Source organism: Convolutriloba macropyga, chromosome 13, assembly GCF_964194025.1.
Source record: "Convolutriloba macropyga chromosome 13, txConMacr16.3, whole genome shotgun sequence".
NCBI lineage: Eukaryota > Metazoa > Xenacoelomorpha > Acoela > Convolutidae > Convolutriloba > Convolutriloba macropyga.
This window is the reverse complement of record NC_134480.1, coordinates 45,073,704-45,100,931: the sequence shown is the minus strand read 5'-3', so window position 1 is coordinate 45,100,931 and position 27,228 is coordinate 45,073,704. Positions and strand designations below refer to the sequence as shown.

Below are 27,228 nucleotides of genomic sequence, written 5' to 3'. Positions count from 1 at the left end.
CGATATAAGAGACAATTCGACACTTAGTCTGATACGACATATATTACTTTCTCAACTCGTGCAAGCTCATTGGCCAGATCCTTTCCTTTGCCCCCCCCCCCCACCCTCTCCCCAGAGGGCGCATATAATTTTCACTCCCCAATAGCTCGTCTCATTTTTACATAATGATTTACTATGTAATGATAAGTGCTTGTTAATTTGGGGTGCATATTATACCGGGGGGGGGGGGGGGGGTTGGGGGGACAAGGAAAAAACCGTTGAATCAACGATCACTTTACAGTCTACGTACAGCCAGTCAATTAAACTTTCAAGGGGGCAAAAAATAACACAGCAAAATGTATACAGAGTCAGTCCCGAAAAGTTGCACTGCTGTTGAACTCAAAGGTCAAAAATCAAATTCAAAACATTCGGATATCACTATTTTGATGTTTATTTTGCAGATTGAAATTTGTTTCGAGCTTTGAGTTGCGTTGCAACTTTATTAGAATCATTTATCGTTGCAAATGCAGTAAAGAGAACTTTGTATAAAGATTTTGGCAGTGTTTTAAAATCTCCACAAACAAATCCAAAATTGCTTATAACCCTGGGCGAAGTTCAGCTAGTCGTCTAGACAAAGAACTTTTTCCGTCTAGACGAAGAACCGCCACGGTACATTTTTTTCTTGAAGTTTTTTTTTTACATTGGAGTCTGGTTTTTAAAGCTAAAACACTAATAATTAGAGCGCAAAAAGTGAGAGCAAAGAAATTTCTGGATTTTTTCCAGCATCTATTCTGTCTCCATTGTTTTAATCCCCCCAGTGTTTTTTATGCCCCCACCCGCATACTGATCCACATACTGATCCGCAGATCCTGACATACTGTTTGTTGTTATATAGCTGGTAAGTATGTAAAAAATGAGCACGAGTCTGTATAATATATCAATATACAAAAATTGGGCAACAGTACTCCTGGTGACCGCAAATTATAATTAATATCCACACTACTCTGGGGTGCAGGAATGGAAAAGCAGTTCCTAATTTTTTTCAGGCGGAATTATAAACAACACATACGAAATGGAAAACTGGTCATTTGATAACCGAATATGCTTGGTACCACAGGAAGGACATGGTCCCTGTTGGGGTGACTCGGGTCAGTTTTACTTTGTATTATCAGCTATCCTTAATGGAAATGTGGTACAGGCGACTCATATCATTTACGTATCGAACGAGATAATCGCAATACCAAATTTTTTTTTGTTGTACCCGCGCAGCATCGGGTATATATTCTATAGAGTACGGTGACCTTTACTTGCAAGACCTCTATAATTGCATGACCTCTGTAATTGCATGACCTCTCAGCTAAGACTTCTCGTTAACAAAAGCCCGGTATCGTGATCATCATCAAACTGGACGGAAGTAGCTGAGTTCCGAAAAGAATTAGCAACAAAACAGAAGTGATACAAAACAAAACTGACTTGAATTATTAATCAAAACCCATTCCAAATTCATGAGATCTAACTTACACCCCCCTACCATAATTCATTAACATTTTGGCAACTAACACATCAGTTTCGAAAGCACACCTAAAAATAAGAAAAAAGGTTTTCAGAAGAATACAATTCCCAAGGAGTTAAATCGATATGCACCATAATTTTTTCCAAGGTTTCAGAATATCTAAATATCAGAACTTAGACTTGGTGGGGTACCTACACGAATTTTTGAAAACGGCGGTGTTACTACTCAAAGCACAAGGACAAAAAGACAAAGATAAAAATTGCAAAACTACAAATTTTTATAGCAAACTTTGTTCAGTTATTTCGGTTCTGCTGGGGTTTTTACCATCCAAGGGACACTTTTCTGGTTGGTCGTTGCCCCAAATCTCCGCCTTCTATCGGGTTCTTCTGGGGTTTCAACCACCCCCAAGTAAACCTTGTGGTTGGTCGTTCCTCTGACCCCCGAATTCTTTCCATTTTTTCTGGGTCTTTACCTAAAACAAGAGGACCTTCTTCTGGCTGTTTGGCCGTTCCCCAAAACCCTGCCTTCCTTCTGGTTCTTCTGACGTCTTACCCACACTAGGACCTCGTTTTGATTGTTCTTTTCTCCAATCCTCGAATTCTTTTTATTCTGTTGGTTGGGCATTCACCCAATTTCCGCTTATTTTCCGGTTCTTCTGGGGTTTTACCCATCCAGATGACCCCTTTTGACTGGTCTTGCCCCTTAACTTCGTCCTCTTTCCTGATTTTTCTGTTTTTTTACCCACCCCGAGGACCTCAACTGGTTGGTCGTCCCTACAACTCCCGCCTTCTGTCGGATTTTTATGGGGTTTTAACTACCCAAGTACACCTTGTGGTTGGTCTTTCTTCCAACGCCCCAAAAATGTTACATTTTTCTGGGGCTTTACCAAAAACAAGAGGACCACCTTCTGGTTGGTCTTTGCATCATCCCCACGCCTTGTTTCCACTTCCTCTGTGCTGCTACTTCATCTGTGGTGCTATTCGTTTCTGGTTGGTCGTTCCCTCAAACCGCACCTTCTTTTTTGTTCTCCTGAGGTTTTACACACCCCAAGTACCCCGTTCTGGTCGGTCTTCCTCCAGCTAGTCAATTTTTTTTTCTTTTTTTGTGGCTTTACCCAATACCCCAATAACCCCAAATACGGCCTTTTTCCGGTTCTCCTGAGGTTTTAACTACCCCGAGGACCCACTGCTGCTTAGTCATTCCCCAAACCCCACGACTTGTACCGGTTTTTCTGAGGTTTTACCCATACCGAGGACACCTTTTTAGTGGGTCGTTCCCCTAAAACCTCGCCTTTTGTCCGGTTTTTCTGAGGTTTTGCCAACCCCAAATACCCCCTTCCTGTCGGTCGCTCCTCCAACCCACGGCTTCTTTACATTTGTTCTGAGGCTTTAATATCCGAGAACCCCCTTATGGTTGATTGCCCCGTCCCCAAAACCCCGACTTCGCTCCGGTTCTCGTGAGGTTTTACTTACCTCGAGGACCCACTTCTGGTTGGTCATTACCCCAATCCCACGCCTTGTTTCTGGTTCTTCTGGGCTTTACCCATTCCGATGACCCCATTTGGTTGATCTTACCCTAACCTCCGCCCTCTTTCCAGTTTTTTCTGGTGTTTTACGCACCCCGAGGAACCCCATTTGTTTGGTCGTTCCTACAAATCTCGTCTTCTGTCGGGTTCTTATGGAGTTTTAACCACCACAAGTACATCTCGTGGTTGATCGTTCCTCCAACGCCCCAAATTCTTTCCATTTGTTCGGGGCTTTACCCAAAACCCGAGGACCCTTTCTAGTTGGCTGGCCGTTCCCCCCAACCCTGCCTTCTTTCTGGTTCTTCTGAGGTCTTACACACCCCTATGACCTCGTTCTGATCGGTCTTTCCAGCAACCCCCCCCCCAAAAAAAATTTTTTTTTTCATGTTTTCTAGGGTTTTGCTCAAAACCCTAGGACCCTGATTCCCACGAATCATTCCCACGCCTTTTTTCTATTTCTCTTGCTTCTCCCTACCCAAAGAATCCTTCTGGTTAATTGCTCTTTGCCCCAAAACCCTCCTTTTTTCCAGTTCTCCTGAGGTTTTACCCAACCCAAAGACCCCCCTCCGCTTTCTTCAGTTTCTTCTGGGGTGTTACCCACCCCGAGGACCCCTTTCTGCTTTGTCGTTTCTCCAAACATCGATTTGGTTCCGGTTCTTTTGGGGTTTGAGCCACACCGAGCACGTCGTTCCGGTTGGTCCTTCCAAAAACCCCCGCCCTTTTTCCGGTTCTTCTCGGGTTTCACCCACCTCCAAAGACCTCCTTTTTGTTGTCCGCTGCTCCTACCATCCAGTTTTTTCCTGTTTTTCTGTTTTTCACCAACTTAAAGATTCGTTTTTTTACAAATATTTCGATGGATAAGTACATGTATGTTTTGGCTGGTAATGTAGATACTGTAATCTTTTGGTAGATATTTGTAACTTATGGCAATACTCTGATGTTGATACTAAAAGATATCGAAATTTTGTTTTGGTAGGCAACGTTAGGTTCCAGAATTTGGTATGTGTTGGTTTTGGTAGGTATTGGTAGGATCTGGCTATTTGTGGTTAATGGTGTTCGGAATTATTTGTTGATACTTCTCCTCGTTACCCATACATTTAAAGTAAATTGCAAATTGTCCCTTTGAGACATGTGTTTATTTTGTGACCTTGGGGTAGTATCAGATAAGATTACGGCTTCCAACATGAACTTTGTTCAAAGTTATGCGATGAAAAGTTTGGTAACCAGCAAACATTTCTGATTTTGCTGGGTTTCTCTTAACCACTCTAATTTCTCATTAACCTTTGAAAACAAATCCACCGCAAAATACAACGTCCAAAATGAGACCAAAATTGTTCAAGTTTTCAGATAGAAGGATGGTAGCTCAACAGTTTTTTAGGTACATCAAAAGCCATCAGGTCAAAAGAGTAGAATAGCAATTTGCAATCTAGCATCGTAGAAAATAGGCAACCAAACTACGCCAGCAGATTACCCAAGAAAAATCGGTCTGCCTTTGTAATAACAGGTCTCGGTTTTATAGGTTTTTTCTGTTAGAAACAACGCGGCAAGTTATCTCGCCGAATCCTTTTGCTCATTATATGTCTTGTCGTTAGAGCACTACATCTTGAAGTTTCTAACAATCTTACAACGGACTCTGCAATCAAATGCATCAGACGTTTCCTCATCAGGAGACAAAAACAAAATAAATTTGGCTCAGATTGTGCTTAATCATTTGTTTGTTCTAACCGCTTTTTGCAATCTAGCATCGTAGAAAAAAAGGAATCAGTTTTTTTTGCAGCTAGTCTGCATTTATTTTAAGTTTTTGGAGCAAAATGGTTCACGCGTTGCGGTCTGTGTTTTTTTGGCGGACAAGTGTAGGAATCTCATGATCTCAACTCAGAGTACATGGCGTTGAAAAAGGGAGTTCAGGTCTGTAGTGCCAGCGAATAAAAGCACGATCACCGTCTCATGGACTAGAATAGTCAACGACAAAGCTGTTTAATTGTCAAAAGCAAGTCTTATGATGAACCCTCGTTAACGCATAGTACTTCATGGTAGCTATTCTGCAATAGGATAGCTGACACAACAGACACATAAAATTATTGTCATTTTGGTCCCGCACAGAGTCGAAGCAATCACATGGAATACTGTTAGACAATTGTAGAGCAGATATTAAATAGACTATGTGCCACTATTTGTCATATTGTAGAAAGCTGCAAAATAATTGGATTCCCGAAATGGCTGATCCATCCGCCAGCAGATTACAAAAGAAAACTCAATCTGCCTTTAGAATAACAAGTCTCGGTTTTATAGGACTTTTTTCTGTTAAAAACAACGGCAAGTTATCTTGCCGATACATTTTGCTCATCATCGGTCTTGTTGTTAGAGCAATACATCTTGAAGTGTCCAACAATCTTACACCGGACTCTGCAATCAACTGCATCAGGGGTTTAATCAGCCGCAGACAAAATCACAACAAGTTTGGCTCAGATTGCGCTCAATCTTTTGTTTGTTTTAACAGCAATTTGCAATCTATCATCGTAGAAAACAGGGAACCAAATTAAGCCAGCAGATTACCCAAGAAAAATCAATCTGCCTTTGGAATAACAGGTCTCGGTTTTATAGGACTTTTTTCTGTTAAAAACAACGCGGCAAGTTATCTCGCCGATACATTTTGCTCATCGACTGTTCTGTTGTTACAGCACTACATCTTGAAGTGTCTAACAATCTTACAACGTATTCTGCAATCAACTGCATGCGTTTCATCAGCTGCAGACAAAAACACAATAAATTTGGCTCAATTTGTGTCTAATCATTTTTTTGTTCTAACTGCAATTTGCAATCTAGCATTGTAGAAAATAAGGAATCAAATTTTTTTGCAGCTGTTCTGCATTTATTTCAAGCATTTGGAGCAAAATGGTTCGTGCGTTACCAGTCTGTGTTTCTTCGACGGACAAGTGTAGGAAACTCATGATCTCAATTCATAGTACATGGCGTTGAAAATGGGAGTTCAGGAGTTCATGTCTCCAGTGCCAGCGAATGAAAGCACAATCATCGTCTCGTAGACTAGAATAATCAACTACAAATGTGTTTTATTGTCAAAAGCAAGTCTTATGATGACCCCTCTTTACGCATAGTACTTCATGGTAGCTATTCTTCAGTAGAATTGCTGACAAAACAGACACACATGGATTGTTCTCTTTTTGTTCCCGAGCAAACTCGAAGCACTCGCAAGGCTTACTACTAGACACTTGTAGAACAGATGTTAAATTGACTATATACCTCGGTTTGTCATATGGTAGAATGCTGCAAAACAATAGAACTCCCGAGACGGCTGATCCAACCACCAACAGATTACCCAAATAAATCAATCTGCCTTTGGAAAAAAGGTCTCGGTTTATAGGACTTTTTCTGTTAAATACGATGGCAAGTTACCGCCGCTACATTTTGCTCATCATCTGTTTTGTTGATAGAGCATTACAACTTGAAGTGTCCAACAATCTTACAAAAAACTCCACAATCAACTGCATCAGGGGTTTCATCAGCCGCAGACAAAAACAATAAATTTGACTCAGATTGTGATTAATCATTTGTTTCTTCTAACAGCAATTTGCAATCTTACACACTAGAAAAAAGGAATCGATTTTTTTGCAAATATCACTGATCATCCCGTATTAACAGCCCGGTTTATCATGTTATTGATGTTTTTCTCACAAGTCCGAGAACCATCCCTTCTGCTTTTTGTGATGCTTCAGGTTTCTTGTTAGTTAAGGTAGCTAGTTTTTACGAACCATTGGAAAAAAGTTTGTAACAATATATTTCATTAACATATTTTTTTACCGCTTTGCCTAATTTTATGGGTCCCATCCTGCAATTGGCAATGTCAAAGACACTCTAACTTCTCGTCATTAAAGCTCCTCCATCATAACCATCAATAAACTGGACTGAAGTTGCTGAATTCCTAAATCTCTAGCAGCAAATATCAAGTGAAACAAAACGAAAATGAACTACATCGTTAATCAAAAACATTTCCAAAACCATAAGACATAAATAGCACGCGCCTGCAATACTATTGATCTGTAACCTCGAATCTCAGTCAACGATAAAGTGTTGTTTGTCTGCCTATGTAGTCTAATGCCTGTTTGTGCTCATTCTCTTTACAAGTTCTGCTCTACAACAGTTGCAGTTTAATTATTTTAACTTTTTGTCACTTACTCCTACGCTTTAAAAATTTTTTTTGATGAGACAAATTTCTCAAATACTGAATTGAGGTTAAATTATGTTGTTAGAGCACTACATCTTGAAGTGTCTAACAATCTTACAACGTATTCTGCAATCAACTGCATGCGTTTCATCAGCTGCAGACAAAAACACAATAAATTTGGCTCAATTTGTGTCTAATCGTTTTTTTGTTCGAACTGCAATTTGCAATCTAGCATTGTAGAAAAAAGGAATCAATTTTTTTTGCAGCTGTTCTGCATTTATTTCAAGCATTTGGAACAAAATGGTTCGTGCGTTACCAGTCTGTATTTTTTCGACGGACAAGTGTAGGAAACTCATGATCTCAATTCATAGTACCTGGCGTTGAAAATGGGAGTTCAGGTCTCCAGTGCCAGCGAATGAAAGCACAATCATCGTCTCGTAGACTAGAATGATCAACTACAAATGTGTTTTATTGTCAAAAGCAAGTCTTATGATGACCCCTCTTTACGCATAGTACTTCACGGTAGCTATTCTTCAGTAGAATTGCTGACAAAACAGACACACATGGATTGTTCTCTTTTTGTTCCCGAGCAAACTCGAAGCACTCTCAAGGCTTACTACTAGACACTTGTAGAACAGATGTTAAATTGACTATATACCTCGGTTTGTCATATGGTAGAATGCTGCAAAACAATAGAACTCCCGAGACGGCTGATCCAACCACCAACAGATTACCCAAAAAAATCAATCTGCCTTTGGAAAAAAGGTCTCGGTTTATAGGACTTTTTCTGTTAAATACGATGGCAAGTTACCGCCGCTACATTTTGCTCATCATCTGTTTTGTTGATAGAGCATTACAACTTGAAGTGTCCAACAATCTTACAAAAGACTCCACAATCAACTGCATCAGGGGTTTCATCAGCCGCAGACAAAAACACAATAAATTTGACTCAGATTGTGATTAATCATTTGTTTCTTCTAACAATAATTTGCAATCTTACACACTAGAAAAAAAGGAATCGATTTTTTTGCAGCTAAGCTGCATCTATTGAAAGTGGAGATAGCTTGAAGAATTTATCCTCCAGTTAATCCCTATTTCAGGAGAATTGGGAGAGATTAGTACTAATAATCAAAATAAATTTTTAAAGGACCTTGGTTAGAGAACTTCTGAGTATTATTTTAGGTGAAATAGGGGCAAGCATGAACATCAGGCCAACGACAAAATTCCATATGATACAAATGGCCCCTTACCACTGACTCAAAATCATTTCCTCCTAAATTGCTTATCTGTTAACTTGTCTCCTTGAATCTTCATTGGTAAAGGGAAACTATAAGAACTTTTAAAGTTAATCGCAACAAATTGCAACTAATTTTGAAAGTGGTTTTCCTGCGGGAGTACTGACCAACAAGTAAGTTGTAAGTGATATAAAACTAATACACAAAAAATACACAAGTTAACATCTTAGCAGATTCTTGAAGATCTCACTCCCCATAGCCTTTGTTGCGCTCTGGCTTGTTGTCTACAAAAGAGTGGATCGAATTCTTCCCTCTTCAAATATCACTGATCATCCCGTATTAACAGCCCGGTTTATCAGGTTAATGATGTTTTTCTCACAAGTCCAAGAACCATCCCTTCTGCTTTTTGTGATGCTTCAGGTTTCTTGTTAGTTAAGGTAGCTAGTTTTTACGAACCATGGGAAAAAAGTTTGTAACAATATATTTCATTAACATATTTTTTACCGCTTTGCCTAATTTTATGGGTCCCATCCTGCAATTGGCAATGTCAAAGACACTCTAACTTCTCGTCATTAAAGCTCCTCCATCATAACCATCAATAAACTGGACTGAAGTTGCTGAATTCCTAAATCTCTAGCAGCAAAAATCAAGTGAAACAAACCGAAATTGAACTACATCGTTAATCAAAAACATTTCCAAAACCATAAGACATAAATAGCACGCGCCTGCAATACTATTGATCTGTAACCGCGAATCTCAGTCAACGATAAAGTGTTGTTTGTCTGCCTATGTAGTCTAATGCCTGTTTGTGCTCATTCTCTTTACAAGTTCTGCTCTACAACAGTTGCAGTTTAATTAACTTAACTTTTTGTCACTTACTCCTACGCTTTAAAAATTTGTTTTGATGAGACAAATTTCTCAAATACTGAATTGGGGTTAAATTATGACATGCCTCGGCGTCTTTTGATGGTCGTGACTGTCGTAGAGTATTTTTGAGGTAACGCAATGTGCGTGTTAAGTTATTATTTTTATAAAGTGAAAGAGGTTTCTAATTTGAGTTAACTAGGAGAGAGGCTCTGCTATTTATAAAATATTTAAAAGTGAAAATGGCAAAAAAAAAATCTAACTTGAGTGAGATGTTAGAAGTATGAACTTTAGTGAGAACAAACGTTTACTTGAAATATTTTCGAATTACTGGTTCAATAATATGTGCTAACTTGTAGCCTTATCCTTGGCGAAATGCGAGTTTAATTTTGTTTCAATTTGGTTAGACAAACAAAGCGAGTTATTTTTGTTAAAGAACTGATTACCTGCCAATCGTATTCATCGCAACCATCAACGGATACCCACCCTCAAGAAATGGAAAGCAATGATAAACACAAGAACTCCAAACCACAGAAGTTAGAAGATAAATTCGATCCCAACTTTTTAATCGGAAGCAACCCTTTAGCGCAATCATGTGATGTGGTAAATCCATTAAGGAACAGATCCAGAGAAGCCGAGTTCCTTAAAACACTATCAACGTTTTCAATAAATACCGTATTGAAAGACATACGCAATCTCGCATTGGCTGGAGACGAAGAGATATGTAACCGACTGTCGAAATACATCTACTCATATTGGAAAAATTTCCACGACAAGCTTTTTTATTTGTGTGTAGAGAATAATTTTGCTGTCCCACATGCAATGAAAGACGCTATGGTCGAATCATTTCACTTGTTACAGCCTGGTACTTGGTGAAAGACCCAACTCTCTGAAACATCGATTGAAACTTTTTGGCAAAAGCAGTCGACGGTACAACTTGTACCCTGATCGACAAAAAAGATAGAAAAGATAATGCCTAAATGTAAATTCAAAAAATGAAACAAAAAATTTAAGAAAAAAAAAGAAACATTTTAAAAAAATGAAAGATGTACAAACGAAGAAGTACAGAAGACTTCGCCTGCCGAATAATTGATGATGAAAACTAAGAACTCCGCTTACTAGTATCAATAGAGATTTTGCTCGTGAATATATAACACATTTCAATCAAGGCTACAAATGAGATCGTTGCACAAAAAATCATTGTTGATCAGGCATGTAGCTCTACTAGTACAATTTTCAGGACCCTATACCATCAATTTAATAGACGCTCCCGCTAAGAACCATTTGGCAATCGTTGTAGTTGAAAGAAGAGTCCAGACGATCAAACGCAGACTATTCTGCATTAAACATCAAATCATTGTCAACAAATCTATCACTATCTCTCCAAACGCGGTGAGAGAAACTATCTACAGAGTAAAATTTTGTAATTCAAAAAGCTTTAAAAAAATTGCCATAAAAAGCTCACTGCGGGTGAAATCCAAATACAACACTAAAAAACGTATTATCGGGTCAGAACTGAGACACCTTAAAAAGGAAAATTATTCCAAAATATGTTGTTTTTATGCTGAAAAAGTGTCGCGTAACGAAAATGTACGAATGATCTCTGGAATACCATTGATTTTTGAAGCGACAGAGAGATCAGAGGCATGAAAACTATATTAATTAAGGATGCAAATACTAGATATAACAAAAATTCAGTACTTTTATACAAACTAATTGAGCAAACTGATCCCCCGAACGGAAGAATCAGCCCATCTAGCAAATTTTAGAGAAATAGATCCAAGAAAGCAACCGGATCATCATAGCGAGATAGAACGCAATTTACTGCTGATGGACAGAAATGCTGCTGATGTCTAATTTGCAACGATTTCCAAGAATCAGTGTTCCCAAAAGTGAGAAGATCAAAGAGACACCACCAGGAATTTGCAATCTCAATCAAAGGTGCAGAGCACAGTCAAAGCACATCACCAAAAACAGGTCTCTTGGTGACAGAGAGCTACCCCGATTTGCTAATCAGGAGCGCGAGCTCAAGCGGAAGCGAAACCAAAAACAAAATTTTTGGATTTCTCAGACTCCAGCGGAAAATCAAAGGCAAAAAAACGCAGTAGTAGGCAAAAAACAGAGCACCTCCCGCCCTGCTAACTCAAAATCAAATTTGCGCAAAAATTCCCTCTTGTAGCACGTCATCAGTTCCTGCGATGGGCACAACAATCGCGAACGGGAATGAAAATGTGATTGACATTACCAAAACACAGCAGATGGAGCAATCAGCCCTGGAATCGGAATAAGATTTTACTTTGGGATATTAAACTAATTTTGTACACCCGAAAATTTAATTGGCTCAATTTTTTTCAGCGAAACTCTGCATTTCATCTATAATCTGCAAATGAGACGTTGTTTACGATACATTAGTCCATTAGGAAAGAGAATCAAAATCAGTTTACTAAACAAACCCACTTATAAAACTCAAATATTGTAAGTTGTTTTCAAATGTTAAACTTAACTTAGACAAAACCGTTGTAAGAGTTCATTCACCAATCTAAAGATTCAGTCTCTTATTATCGAATTGTATTTTTATTTTTTCTTAAGTGCTGTTATACTAAGTTGTTTCCTTGACATGAGTTTCAGTTCTTTTTTTAGGGAAAATTTGATACACCCGACTAATATCATTTACTTAATGTACGTGATGATCGCTTTATCAAAAGTCTTTGCTGTACCCGTAAACGCTAAGGTGTAGGACGAATTTTTGGGATTTGCCTGAACTCTTTTGTACTGTAATTGAGTTTTGTCTCCCTATGTAGACTTATGTCTGTATGTATTCATTCTCCTCTGAAAATAGCTGATCTAGAACAGTTGCATTTCAATTATTGTAAATTTTTGTCTTGTGTTCCTTATTTTAATATATATGATCAAATGAAACGCAAATCTCGTATACTGGATTTTGGTTAAATTATGATAGGAAACAAAAAAAGACGCGCACGTACACAAAAAAAAACACTTGGTTGATTACACCAACGCCAGTTTCAGGTACACAAATTTTTAGCTTCTTCTTTTCATCCTAGTTCTTTCAAAGTTGTATCTCATAATGTTTTTGGATTGATTTTTTTTCAGAGAATAGCTGTATTTTTAATCAAATACAGAATAACTTTTGTTTCCTTTCCTTCTAGAAATAGCGGAATCAGTCGAGCTTTCTGACAGCAAAGTATATAGGGTGACTAACTCTTCAGATTAACTAAATCAAAAAATTGTTTCATATGCGTCTTAAGTATAATAATTTTCTCAAATCACATGCCCGAATTTTTTGAATTTTTGATTTCAATATTTAATTTATGAATCTTCACTTTGAATTGAGGCAGTGGGGTACGTCACAAAAAGTGAGAAAAACGAGCAAACCGCCTACAATTAAAAATGAAAGAGGTCAGCTAATAATGGAAAACGCTAATGCATACTGAAGGGAAAAGAAGACCTTTAATTTTGACGATCATCCAATAGTGAAAAAAGTCACCTTTTAAATTAAACTCAAATTTAAAAAAACTTTCAAAAAATTTGAACAGATTTGTTTTAATGTAAGCAGGAAAGTATATAAACAGACAGACAATTCGAATTGTTCCTCTTTTTACACATAGCAATAGCAGCGAACAGTTTAATGGGTGCAATCAAAGGCAAAAAAACGCAGTAGTAGGCAAAAAACAGAGCACCTCCCGCCCTGCTAACTCAAAATCAAATTTGCGCAAAAATTCCCTCTTGTAGCACGTCATCAGTTCCTGCGATGGGCACAACAATCGCGAACGGGAATGAAAATGTGATTGACATTACCAAAACACAGCAGATGGAGCAATCAGCCCTGGAATCGGAATAAGATTTTACTTTGGGATATTAAACTAATTTTGTACACCCGAAAATTTAATTGGCTCAATTTTTTTCAGCGAAACTCTGCATTTCATCTATAATCTGCAAATGAGACGTTGTTTACGATACATTAGTCCATTAGGAAAGAGAATCAAAATCAGTTTACTAAACAAACCCACTTATAAAACTCAAATATTGTAAGTTGTTTTCAAATGTTAAACTTAACTTAGACAAAACCGTTGTAAGAGTTCATTCACCAATCTAAAGATTCAGTCTCTTATTATCGAATTGTATTTTTATTTTTTCTTAAGTGCTGTTATACTAAGTTGTTTCCTTGACATGAGTTTCAGTTCTTTTTTTAGGGAAAATTTGATACACCCGACTAATATCATTTACTTAATGTACGTGATGATCGCTTTATCAAAAGTCTTTGCTGTACCCGTAAACGCTAAGGTGTAGGACGAATTTTTGGGATTTGCCTGAACTCTTTTGTACTGTAATTGAGTTTTGTCTCCCTATGTAGACTTATGTCTGTATGTATTCATTCTCCTCTGAAAATAGCTGATCTAGAACAGTTGCATTTCAATTATTGTAAATTTTTGTCTTGTGTTCCTTATTTTAATATATATGATCAAATGAAACGCAAATCTCGTATACTGGATTTTGGTTAAATTATGATAGGAAACAAAAAAAGACGCGCACGTACACAAAAAAAACACTTGGTTGATTACACCAACGCCAGTTTCAGGTACACAAATTTTTAGCTTCTTCTTTTCATCCTAGTTCTTTCAAAGTTGTATCTCATAATGTTTTTGGATTGATTTTTTTTCAGAGAATAGCTGTATTTTTAATCAAATACAGAATAACTTTTGTTTCCTTTCCTTCTAGAAATAGCGGAATCAGTCGAGCTTTCTGACAGCAAAGTATATAGGGTGACTAACTCTTCAGATTAACTAAATCAAAAAATTGTTTCATATGCGTCTTAAGTATAATAATTTTCTCAAATCACATGCCCGAATTTTTTGAATTTTTGATTTCAATATTTAATTTATGAATCTTCACTTTGAATTGAGGCAGTGGGGTACGTCACAAAAAGTGAGAAAAACGAGCAAACCGCCTACAATTAAAAATGAAAGAGGTCAGCTAATAATGGAAAACGCTAATGCATACTGAAGGGAAAAGAAGACCTTTAATTTTGACGATCATCCAATAGTGAAAAAAGTCACCTTTTAAATTAAACTCAAATTTAAAAAAACTTTCAAAAAATTTGAACAGATTTGTTTTAATGTAAGCAGGAAAGTATATAAACAGACAGACAATTCGAATTGTTCCTCTTTTTACACATAGCAATAGCAGCGAACAGTTTAATGGGTGCAATCAACCAAATGCCAGAACTCTATTAGATTAAAATTTCAATCTAAAGATCTTGTTACTCTGAATACAAGTTAATATTTTGGTTATATTATTACTTCAATATTTGGAAAAAGATACCGAATTCAAGCTCGACCGTCTTTGACGATGACAAGCATAGATCTGTGATATTTAAAAAAATCAGAAATTAAACTAAGCTTCTCCTCTCTATAATTTTTTCCAATGATAAAAAAACATAACAAAGAAGCAAACGGCCGCCAAGTAATTTGCAACTTTTACCAAGAAAGTTGTTTTTTGTCAATTTACTCTTTTTGTTAACAAATTCTAATCATAAAAAGAACTCACACAAAACACAACCCTCTCTTTCGAAGGGAAAATAGAGCTAGTTTTTATACCTTTTTATACACTTAAAACTAAAAAAAGGGGAAATTTAATTCCAGCAAATACAAATCAAAACAAAGGGCTAAAATAGAAACGCTCAATACTAAAAAATGATTCGTCACTCTTGCCAATCGCCATCACAATCAGATAAATTTTCCGAGGAATTACAATAAGCCAATCTTACACAACAGACCAAACGCCTCATACGCAATTTTGAAACTGTCCTGAAATTTCACACTGCCAAAACCAAGATAAACAAAACATAATTTTGAGTGCATCACAACAACTTAAACACCAGTTTTTTTAATTGATCAACCGTCTGTTCTCTCTCTCTCTCTCTCTCTCTCTCTCTCTACCTGATCAGGCTTCAGAAGTCTATCAAAAGGGTTTTCTTTCAAAATTAATTGACATTTATGGAACTCAACTCAAAAGAGGCACAATTCTCTTTATCTGTGATCCCCTCACTGATTTTTGCACCTCATTAATTTGAGAAACTTTATTTAGTCCGCTATCAGAAACTTTACTCGAATTTCTCAATGGCGTGTACGTACAATTACAGCCATCTGATAGAGCAGGGCATTTAAAAACTCGTTATTTGAATATTTAGGGCGATTAGCATCAAGACTAAATACAATCACAAAAAATTGTACACAAAAGTTGCTAGACAAGTAATTCAATATTTCAACCAACTCCTAAAAACGTAAATTAGCTCAGTAAAAGATACAGACCTACCAGAAGAAGAGTTACTAGATAAACTCACACTCTTATCCTGGTCTATACAAAGGTTTTGAAAGAGCCGTGTACACCATATTTTTTCAGCTATAAAACTAAAAGCAAACACATACCCTCAGTTGATGGCTAGATTTCCAGAAGCGTCACAATACAACTACGACGCAAACTGGTTGCCAGAAACTTTTATAACTACTACAGAAGTATCATCTGAATCTATACAAAAATTATCAATTAATCATGAACAGATCCAGGTACAAAATCGTAATGCTGAAAACCAAGCATTCACATTCACTAATATCACAGAAAACACAAACACGTCTCTCGGAGTATCACCAAATGAACATGATATGGACACTATAGTACACTCACAACCAATGGATTCAAATTTGAATGGAACCACAGAAACTGATTTCAACTTTAGACTATTAGACGACGCACCACTTTTTTCGTCACATACAATAAACACTCTGCCAATGATAGATTTAGAAAACAATAATAACAATGATTACAATAATAATGATATTTATTATGGTAATACTAATAATACAACAACAAATAAAGACGAAAATCACAAAAAGCGACAACCCGTCAAATCAACTGAACCAACACACGGTTTGGACTCATTAAACACAATTCCCAAATTCATCTCATGCAAAAAAAACCTTTACCGCGTTTACAGAGACAAAACTCGGTTCATTTAAAGACTGAAACTGTTTTTTTAATTACTTCTATTCAACCATCATCAGTTAACAATCAAAAAATTCAAATGACCCCTAACAATTAGAAAATATTGTCAGACAATTTAGTTCACAAAATTTTCAACCAACAAAAATTTTTTTCAATTTGCGTCAACACAAAGACCTTCAAAAATTGTTAGAAGAAACGCACAAATGATATTCCACTACCGAGGTGGTTCAATATCCATCCAAGAGTCTTTGAGACCATTTGATGGTACCGACGCCGCTTATACCACAGAAGATTTTTCAAATGCTGTCACAGCAAACATACTAATGTCAGCAGGACAAGAATTTGTTGACTCTACATATTAAGAAGCTTGAATTCTGACAACAGGGTCTTCAAACCACAGTAAAAAATTCGGCTTTACTATTATTACACACAGACACATGTACCAACGTAATCACATTTAAGTTTTTATCTCTCGCTTTAGTTAGCCGAACACAACTTAGCATAAAACTCAAAATACTCTATCAATAGGAATCACAAAAAAATACAAACGCGTAGTTCTCATATACGAGGGGGATGATTCGGATAGTTCCTCTAGTTGCTTCACCCCCCCCCCCCCCCCCCTCCTAATAAAATTACCTACACTGTAAAAAGTAAAAAAAAATAATTCCTTAAGCTAGCATAACAAAAAAACTATTTTTTCAACTGCTACTTTAGCAGAACCACAAAAACCCCTCTATCAGTAGATAAAATAGAGGAAAATGGAGGTCGTTCACCACGACTACAAAAGAAAGTAAATTAACTAGAAATTAAAATAGCAGCCGACACACAGATTGCTCTGGGGACAATTCCCCAATGTAAATTTTTTGACGAGATATGGCTCGGTAATTTTCTTCTTCCTCAATAAAAGTCGTGGTCAGGCCAAATCGCATCGTCTATAATTCTTCACAGTTCTCTTTGCTCGCAACAGTGGTATCTGTTTCTCTCTTTTCTTGATCAAACTCTCTTCAAAACACTCTTCTCTCAGCTCTGTTTTAAAACCCTCTCACTCTCTCCCTCTCTCTTTTAACATTTCTAAGTTTTTCAAATTTTCTCTCTCTCTCTCTCTCTCTCTCTCTCCCTCACATTTTCTTGCTAACTTGCAAAGAAGTGTCTCACAGCACAGTTCTTTAGTAATATCCTTGTTAGTTTTCTTCAACAAAAAAAGAAAAATTATCCTGGATTCAACAAGTTCACAGCAGCACAAACAGACCAGCTAATAAAAACCATAACAGATCAGCTCACAGCAGCTTTCTCTCAATAATCAAACTTTCAGTTAACTGCACTGAAATTTATCACACGTCTCCACTACAGACAGGTATGCCAATAACTTAGCAACACAGACTTGAAGTGTTGTTTCAAAAAACTCCATACGCTGATACTTTCAGATACATCCGAACTTGTAACGCAAAACAATTACGATTTTACGAGATCTTTTACAAATTTGATCATTTTTTATATTCACAAACTTGTTTTGCATGATTTTCTTACATAAAAGATTTCAAAAACGAACATATTGCCTCTTTTATCTCCTATTCTTTCAACCACAAGCAACACATAAATTGTCAAAATTTCTTTACACTGATAAGGTGTATACAATTAAATTAGACGCTATCCCAGCCTCCTACGATACAAAATATATCAAAGACCTTATTATATAAAATATAAATTATATAAACTGGATGAACAAAAACAGCAGTTCACAAAGCAAAACTGAATACCAACGCATAGTTTTTTCTATTGAACGCAAAGATTACACAATCGAAGACCTGGTAACAGTTTTCTCTACTGATTTTTTTAAAATCTCATCTAGCAGTACAATGTCCTCGTACCAGATTCACCCTTTGCAGCAATCCGAATAATTACACCTCATTTAAACTTTTTTATAAGAGTCATTCCTTCCTCAAATGACTACAATTTGTGATCAGAGTCCCGCTCTGGGTCATAACGTCAGAATTTTGTCACCTAATCAACAGCCCAGCAATAACACCAGTGCCCCCAGGTCTCTCTCACCATGTTGTTTCACAGCGGCGCTACTAAACACTGCACCTCCAAAGAGTCATCATTTAAACGCTTCAATAAAAAGTCAGAAGACAAAAAAAGAAGCACAAGATACTGAGGAACACCCATATCCGGTCATTACTAATACCAAAATTGCAGATAGACCTTGTCCTACTGGACACTAACTGCCGCTTGCAAACACCTCGTATACCTGCTCAAACCACGAGCATTACAACTAGAAATAATAAAACACTCTAACACACCACAGTTTTCCACAAAACCGAGTACTTTTACTAACATAAGCAAAACACACAGCTGAGAATTTCTAAAACTATTAGACACGGTATCAAAATATACAAAACATCACAAGGTTTTTGTCCCCTATCAGATAGTTCTAATCCAATTAGTTCTCAATTATCATCCTTAACTACGTCAAAAACTGCTTGTATTCCCTTTACTCGGCCACAAGGACCAGTAACAAAAACTGAACGCATTCTATCACAAGCTCAATGGAACCACTCACTTAATATGGTCAATTAATCACCGTCTTTCCAATGTTTACTGCAACTTAGTGTTCAAGGTAATCCAGTCATAATAACTCTTACCTTAAATTCCCCCCACTCCTAACCCCGATCAACATAATCACCATTGTATCTGAAGGCAACCGGATACTACAGGACTTAAACTGCTTTACCTTTAAACTAGACCCAAAGTTTGTAGTACCCGCTCTTACCCTCTTTGGAGACCATAACAACGGTGAGCAATTACATAATTGGGCTAAACAAAGAATAACAAAGTCATATAAAACAACACCAGTACAGCAACAAAGAGCACAAAATCTACTCAAAAAAGAGTTGAAATTGTTTATGAACAATACAGAATAATATTTCACCCAAAAGCCGTTGCTCCACCTGTTTTTCGGTAAAAACAAACGCTTCATCATTTATTTGCAAAGAGATGAACTATAAACTTGACAGATACACAAAAAACACAGCAGGGTACAAGTTTAATCATACTTTTGAGTAACTTTTTATTTTCCTCTCCACTACCTTTGGGACAAAAAATCACAATAGACAAACGTAACATCTCAGCCCCTAGATCATGAGTTCAAAATCTAATTGTCACTCATTATGACTGCTCTCCAAAACATGTCACAATTATGCAGTATTATAACTCAATATAATCGGCCAAATAGATCAAACCAGCGGAGTTTTAAGCCCTACCCGCCAAAGTCGCATTTTCTCATAAATTCGAACCCTTCAAGTACACGCATACACCATACATGCAAAACTTAGCAATAGGAAACCTTTTGCCACAAAATCTACCTTAAAATAGGCTTTCGGTATAATCACAATAATTTGTTTTTTAACAATATTTAAAGATTTTTCTTTCCCACAGAAATGGAAGCTCGCAGAGAACTTGCACGCATTGGTCTCTTAAATAAACAACACTATCACCCACATTTCATACACTTTGACATACTTAACGACTCACGCTGGCAAGCTAACATTGCAGCCAAGCAAGGCTTTTTTTAATTATATCACTTTCGCCCTTTTCGCTTTTCAACACGCAAATCTCGTGTTGAAAAGCAAAAGTCATATAATCCAAGGGACCATGACTAAATCCCAAATGCTGCTGATAATACTTGAGCTAACTGCTCCGGACAACTCCCAAAATCCGAATATCATGTCATCGATACACTAAGTAGGTCACTGCAACTAACAAACATTATACCCACAATTGACGTAAAATCAGAAAGTGTGCACTATCGCAGCCCAAGCACAAGAAGTAATTTTGAAAGGTGGTGCTGTCCCCAAAACCATTCATGTATTAAAAGAGCGGTCACTTGGGAACCGAATAATGACTGTCGAATTTTCGACGTTGGTAGATCAAACGCACGAATTATAAAATTTTGAAAACCTTTTTTATTGAAACTCTAACAAAATACAAAACTAATTCCTAACATCAACATAATACACATAAATATACAGAATGTTTTCAAGACCATTTTTCTGATGAATCAGCACTCTCTCGCTTCGAAATACCTATTACACCTATATATAAATGTAAGGAGGATCGCCCTTATTGCGCTACACAATATCAACAAACTTTTATTCAGTACAAAGAAGAATTTATATTCGCCATTCAAATGTACGCATCGATGCCAAACTTGATGATTTGAATAGTCGCGTTTTATTGGATATGGACCACACGAGCCTTTCTATATATAAAAAACTTTGCGATATTGATCTTGACTTAAAATAAACCACTTTAATCTTTTCAATTTCTTCTTGTCGGATTCCTTATCACAGGTAAAAGAGACATTTTTGCCACTAGTGAAAACATAAACGTAATTCCACATTCCCAATGTAAAATTGTATCTTCACCACTTTATATATTTTAAATCAACGTTTTGAGCGTATACCTATAAACTATCACATCAAACTCCTATTTGTAGATCAAGTACTACGTAAAATATTTCCATTATCTATTAAAGCGCCTTGTAAAGCTGACAACTTTGATCGGCAAATCGATTTAGACCCGGATGGCGATGAGTCATACCGCTTAAGGCCTTACCAAATTAAAGCGCAAAAGCTTGTAAAAACCTTCACAGCCAATCAAATTGAACAACGCGTCACGCACGCTGATTTCACTGCACAGCAACTTGATATCTACTGCCAAAGAAATTGGACCAACTCTATAGATAAAACGAAAGATATTTAGCAAAACATGCACAATTAAAAGCACAATTTTCACAATTAAAAAAAATTACACAAATTGTTCTTGATAAACTATTGATCGAAGGAAAAGAATTTACAGTTCGCCGTCTTGATTGGCTAAATCTTATCATTTGCAAATATTCAAAAGAATCCCTCATCGGAATCTTTGGATTACCATGTTACATATTGAAAAAAGCTATATTTTGGACAGTTTTTATTTTTTTCAGTGTTTATTTGGTCTATTCCGTAGCACCTCTTAACGAATATAATCTAAAATTAATTTCAAGACCTAATATCGCATTAGCTAAGATTATCTCGTCCGGATTTTTAGACGTATTCTCGCACACTTTTTTTCATTGCTTACAAACAGATTCTTCTCACTACAAAAGAAACCATCACTAAAGAAAAAACGAAAACGCTCTGTTGATAGTAGCACTCCGCACTCTCAGAATGAATTGAATCTAATGCAGAGACAAATTGAAATTTTTTAAAAGGACTTCTCCCCTGTTAAAAATAACTCCAACATAAATAGAGCTTCAACTCTACTCACATCAGTTTTTGAATGCGTTGAATTACCAATAGAATCACAAAACAAACCTGATTTTAAATCACTACACTTAGACACCTTTCATCCAAATAATTTTGTTAGGATGTTCAGGAAAACCCGGAAGAACTTATTTGAATTTTTCTTAGTAACCAAATATAACACTCGTTTTGTTTCACAGACACCACCGCTGTCAACCCCACCCTCAGTCTGGAGGCTCACCGGTCCCTCTGAAGGTTGATCCGATTGCGCATGATCTCAGCACGCCCGATGTCGACGACATTGTCCCCTCGCCAATGACGCTATTGGCGCTGCCTCCTCCTGTACACGAACCAGTTTGCAAGATGCAAACACCGCCTTTTTTTTCGATGGGCCAGGCCTCCTCATAGACGCAGCAACATACTCGCGGTTGAATTCACTGCCTTCAACCGCCACCTCCTCATCATCATCTGGGAGCTGCGCTTATTTAAAGCGAATGACACAAGCTCTCCATCAGCTAATGTGCGACCTATCATTTCCTAGAGGAGCAGCAATTTCCAATCGTTCCTAGAGGAGCAGCAATCGGTGCGCAGCCACCTCAATCGTTTCAACAATCGGTGCCAAAGCCACCGCAAACAACCTCCGCACAGCTCATCTTGGTCCGAAAAAGTTCTAGCCAAACAGTGAGGCCGCTCAACACCAGGGACAGCTGTCCCCAACTGGGCCTATTCCTGAAGGAAATGTTGCCCTCATCTCCGTTTACAACCTCTCTCTTACCCTCCGCCTGTGATGCCCTCGCCAGCATCGCAGCCCTCAGAAATCTACCAATCGAGGTACTGTGTGCCCACAGCCCCTCCACGACGACCTCAACCCTCTTTCCCTCAGCCTAGTCCTTAAAATCTACCAACCTCAAACGACAACTTCCAAACCAAGGACCCTTTACAACGAAGACGTCCCCAACCTACTAACTACCCACAAAATATGTCCGTTACGAATTTCACCGATACAGGCGTCAGAGTGATCAGCTTGGTTCACAGCTAGTCCGTCAAGAGGCTCAGAGCCCTCATTGTCAAAGCAGCGAGCAAACCCCTTTTCTCCCACACAGAGCACCTTCCATTGAGCACCTGGCCCGAAATTCAAATTTCGCCAATACACAAATACTCTGGGCATCAACACAGAACATGATATTCATGTCCCCTATTGGATTTTTATGTTTCAAGGTGACCTCACAATACATTGAAACCGACGGCCAGCTCGTGTTTTCTCGGGCAATTGGAGAACAAATAAATGAAAGAGGGTCGAGACAATGACCTCCATCTAGATTGTTTCCACTTCCCAATCATTCCCCGCTTGATAGTAAAGTTTTGACACACGTCAGAAAATTGGTTCGCTGTGGTTGACCGACAGAACGACTATTTCAACACGATGTTTACCAGAGATGTTGCTTCTTACCGCATTTACCAGAAATACGACCCCTTTTTCCTCCAGTTGGTTTTCGTATCCAACACAAATGGATGTGAATAACCAAACTCGCAAGATCAACCGGACAAAGATGCTGAGCACGATCCTCTTTTACCTCTTTGTCCAAAACCACTTTCACAGGACGAACCACTTAGTGCACGTAAATTCGTACTTCAATAAATTGTTTATTTCGCCCTACTACTCTAATCATAGCTTTATCATTAAACCCAACTACTGTGAGGGCACTTTACAAAACCTTGACCCGATCAAGAACCTTGTCCTTTTCACACCACTGTATGCCAAGACTCTCAGGCCAATCCATTTCCCCAATTTCCCCATTGAATATCTCCAGTTCGTATAGGGCGGAACCATTAAGTGTCTGCATGGACACACTTTCAACCTCCTCTACAAGGACTGGATCGCGGACAAGTTGGCGAACAGAGAGCCGGCACCGGAGGCGACACAAATCCTATATTATCTATTGGTGATGCAGCCACACTGCAACATCGATTTGTAACCTCGGGCTCTCGCCGCTTGCCTAGCGCGGGACAAGGAATTCTTGGACTTTTTTGGGGCCCCTGAACTTGAGTTTGAATTCCGTTAGTGGTCCATTGTCCCACCACAATGGGCCACAAACCCAACAAATAGAAGACGCACTGCTCTTCAAAAACTCACTAATGTCTTTACTTTGCTTTCTATTTTCTGATATTTTACTGTATTTAATGTGTATGTTCTTTTCTTCTTTGCCATAATTGAAGATTCAGATCAGATCTTTTCTTCTTTTCTCCGGTCGGAGCTTACTCACACTTAAACTTACGCACAGAAGTAGCTAAAAGACTGATTTCTACCAAAGAAAAGCTGTTTAAAGCTGAACTCGTACCAGATGATGATAAACAGAAATCTCCTTGTACAAACCGACAGAGACTAAACTACAAGCGATCTTCCAACTGGGAACAAATTCTCACTACAGGACAGTGAGATATAGTTGGGTGCCGTTAGAGGACTGATGTTACTGGCCAGCACAACCTGTATCTGGCACCTTCACTGGTTCCACATTTACAAAAGTTGTGAGTTATTTACTGACGGCACTAGCCAGTTTTTCACTGGCAGGGACTTCAGACGACGACACGAGTCGCCGACTCCAACACACGCCGAGGATGGCGCATCCAACGTATTTCAGCTACAACTCACAATTTGGGATTAAAACTCTCAACTCCGGATAGATGTAGCAGTAGAATTACTGGATGTACACCTCTAGCCAATAAAAGACTGAGAAGACACTATTCTGTTTTACATAGCCCTACCTCCACTAATTGTAGTCTGTCTATTAGAGTCATTGCACGATGTGTATACCTCTTACTCCGGTGCTACTCTTTATAAACACTGTTATAATTGAAGTTTATCTTCAGTGTTTTATAGAGACGGTTAGCCTGAGAGAAGTAGGTAAGCCTACTTCGCGCGCAGAAATAAATAGCTCTAACTCTTCATACCTTAAGGCTGTAAAAGGAGCCCTCTCGGGTCTGCCTTAATAACGCTTTTGTGATATATTTTTGCTATTATTTTTTGTTAATTTGAAAAACAATTATTTGTTTTGTTTTAGGCTCCCCTACATTCCCAATGGACTATGAAGGAAACCCAATTTGTCTATATGGGCTCGTGAGTTGGGGACCACCAAACTGCACTGCGTTCAGTGTTCACACGAGAGTTCAAGTATATGTTGATTGGATCAAAGCCAACATAATAAACTGAAAATGAAAGCAAGTTCGATAACTGGGCTATCTGGCTCGGTCAAATAAAGAATGAACAAATATCTACTATTATCATGCAAACGCAGTATAAAATCAAGAAATAAATCTTTTTTGAAAAAAAACTTTGAATTAAATCCGTTGCTAGCAAAAAAAACCATACGAACTTGGATACTGGGCGTTTATTTTCAGTACGACCAATTTCGTAGTCCAGTCAAAGTCTGCCCCCTCTGACCCAAAACAGAATTTAATCCTGGACCATAACTACTTCGGGCAGAGGAATGGTGACCATTGATTCCGGAGTTTTGTATCGCGCTAAATTATATCAGTTCTTAAAGGATGATAGCTCCGCCTCATTCAAAGCCTGTAATAATTTTATGTATACGATGGTATCGATAGATTGCGTTTAGTATACTCCGCGGAACAGTTTATGTAATAATTTTGATAGATAAACGAGTCGAATTTTCGCTCAAGTTTATAAACAAAAACAATCGTATGGATGATACGTTAGCATTTAAAGAAATTCTATTTAATGAGCGGCATATTATCGGGGCTCTTAAGTACTACAAGTACTAGCTCGTTTAAGATTTTATTTGTTAAACTACATATTTTCTACACAAAAATTTAGTTGACCATCATGTGCCGTTCATTTGAAATATTTGGAACAATTTGTTTCCACTTTTGTGAATTCCTTGGCAGCAAATGAGTTCATCTAACATATATGCACATTTTTGCTTCCATTATAAAAAGATTGACTTAAAAGTGTAAGTAGTTTGTAAATAAACTGCTGCCCTGAACGCGTTTCTAAACTTCTTCCAATAAACGGTTTCAGTGGAGTATCATTTTTGGGTACCGATTTGAGTACCTTCAGCAGAATTCTCCGGTATGTTCTACTCTAGTTCTACTTTTTGATTATTACTTTAAAAGGTATAAATTTGAATTAATATCCTAGTCATTATGTATTCCTACTGTAAGAACTAAGACAAGAAAAAAACTCGCTTTCTTCTTTTTTTTCTATCAATATTACGCCCTTTATCTGTAATAATCTGTTTTCATATCATCAACTTAAGTGTAAACTGCCGTCTCTCTATCGTACGCAACTTGATGTCCAATTTCAGTCAGGGTGAATTTTCGCATGAATTTTTGCTTTTGGCAGCCTTCAAGTTTACCAAATAGGATTTAATTGCAGATTGTCTCACATAGTTGATTTTACCGCTTGGCTGATTTCTGTTGCTTTTTCTGCTGCCTGGCTGATTTTACCGCTTCCCTAGCAAATATCGAGATCAGAAAAAACAGTTTCAGATCATTTTGCATCCGAAGAAAAATGATCAAGGTCATATTGTAGACTTGATAAACTACTATATTAATTTCAGTGGCTATTTTCAAGGCAAAATTGTGAATCAATTCAACTTTGCTGTCAATTTAAACCAATTCAATATTAATAAAAACGCATTCAAAATTAGATATAAAAATTTGGAAAAAAAAGTTTTTTGGATGTTTTAACAAGTCTCATTTTTTGTTAGATTTTTAAATCCATTAGAGAATACTGAGTATGGACTCCAAGACACTCTCTATGAAAACGTTCGTTATCCGATTCGTCAAGTTTCTCATTTTGAACGGTTACTTTCTTTCTTTCAATTGTTAGTAATAGAGGGTGAGCAAGAGTGGGGGTGTAAAAAGACGTGCATATGTATAAAGATTACCTAAAGCCTATTTTCATCAATTTTCCAAAGACGTACCTATAAAAGAGAGTGATAACAATAGACCTATCATCTTATCATAATTACCCAGGGGTAATCATCTTAATTACCCCCAGGGAAATGCATCCAGTTTTCCACTCTAATGCACTTCAGCTAATCTTATCTACTTAGTAAAATATATCTGCAGAACTTTTCCTTTTAAGCATTCTCTCATTTTATTCATTCGCGCATAATTATCACAATTACAACTTTTTAGTCTTTTTTCAGAATACTATTTTATCATTTTTCATTGCAACTCACTAGAATTTACCCAATTTTGTGCTGATATAGGTAAATTTTGACAATTTTACCATTTTTTGCCAAAACGACTCAATTCTTGTAAAATAATACCAAATTCTAACCAAAAACCACCCAATTATTGCCAAAAAATACCCAATTCCTGGCAAAAAAAACCTAATTTTTGCAAAAGATACCCGATTATCGCAAAAAATTCCCATTTGTGGCCAAAATACCCAATTCTTGACATAAAATACACAATTCTTAAGCAAAAATAACTAATTCTTGCCAAAGAATACCCAATTCCTGGTAAAAAAAAAATCCAATTCTTCCCAAAAAATGCCCAATTCTGGCCGAAAAATACCCATTTCATGGCAAAAAATACTCAATTCTTCCCAAAAAATACTCAATTCGTGGTAAATAATTCCCAATTCCTATCAAAAAATA

General features: G+C 37.3%; 1 protein-coding gene across 2 annotated transcripts in view; it reads left to right on the top strand.

Annotated features, from left to right (window-relative positions):
* Nucleotides 1-24,811, top strand: part of LOC142352084 (trypsin-1-like) — a 65,564-nt gene extending 40,753 nt beyond the window's left edge. Inside the window, exons 4-5 of one of the 2 annotated variants that reach the window (XM_075404448.1) lie at nucleotides 1,026-1,127; nucleotides 24,661-24,811. In XM_075404448.1, coding sequence (XP_075260563.1) covers nucleotides 1,026-1,127; nucleotides 24,661-24,809 — 251 coding nt within the window. In that variant the 3' untranslated portion in view covers nucleotides 24,810-24,811. The remainder of the gene's footprint in view (nucleotides 1-1,025; nucleotides 1,128-24,660) is intronic. The other variant, XM_075404449.1, reaches the window with a different exon arrangement.
* The last annotated feature ends 2,417 nt before the right edge of the window (nucleotides 24,812-27,228 follow it).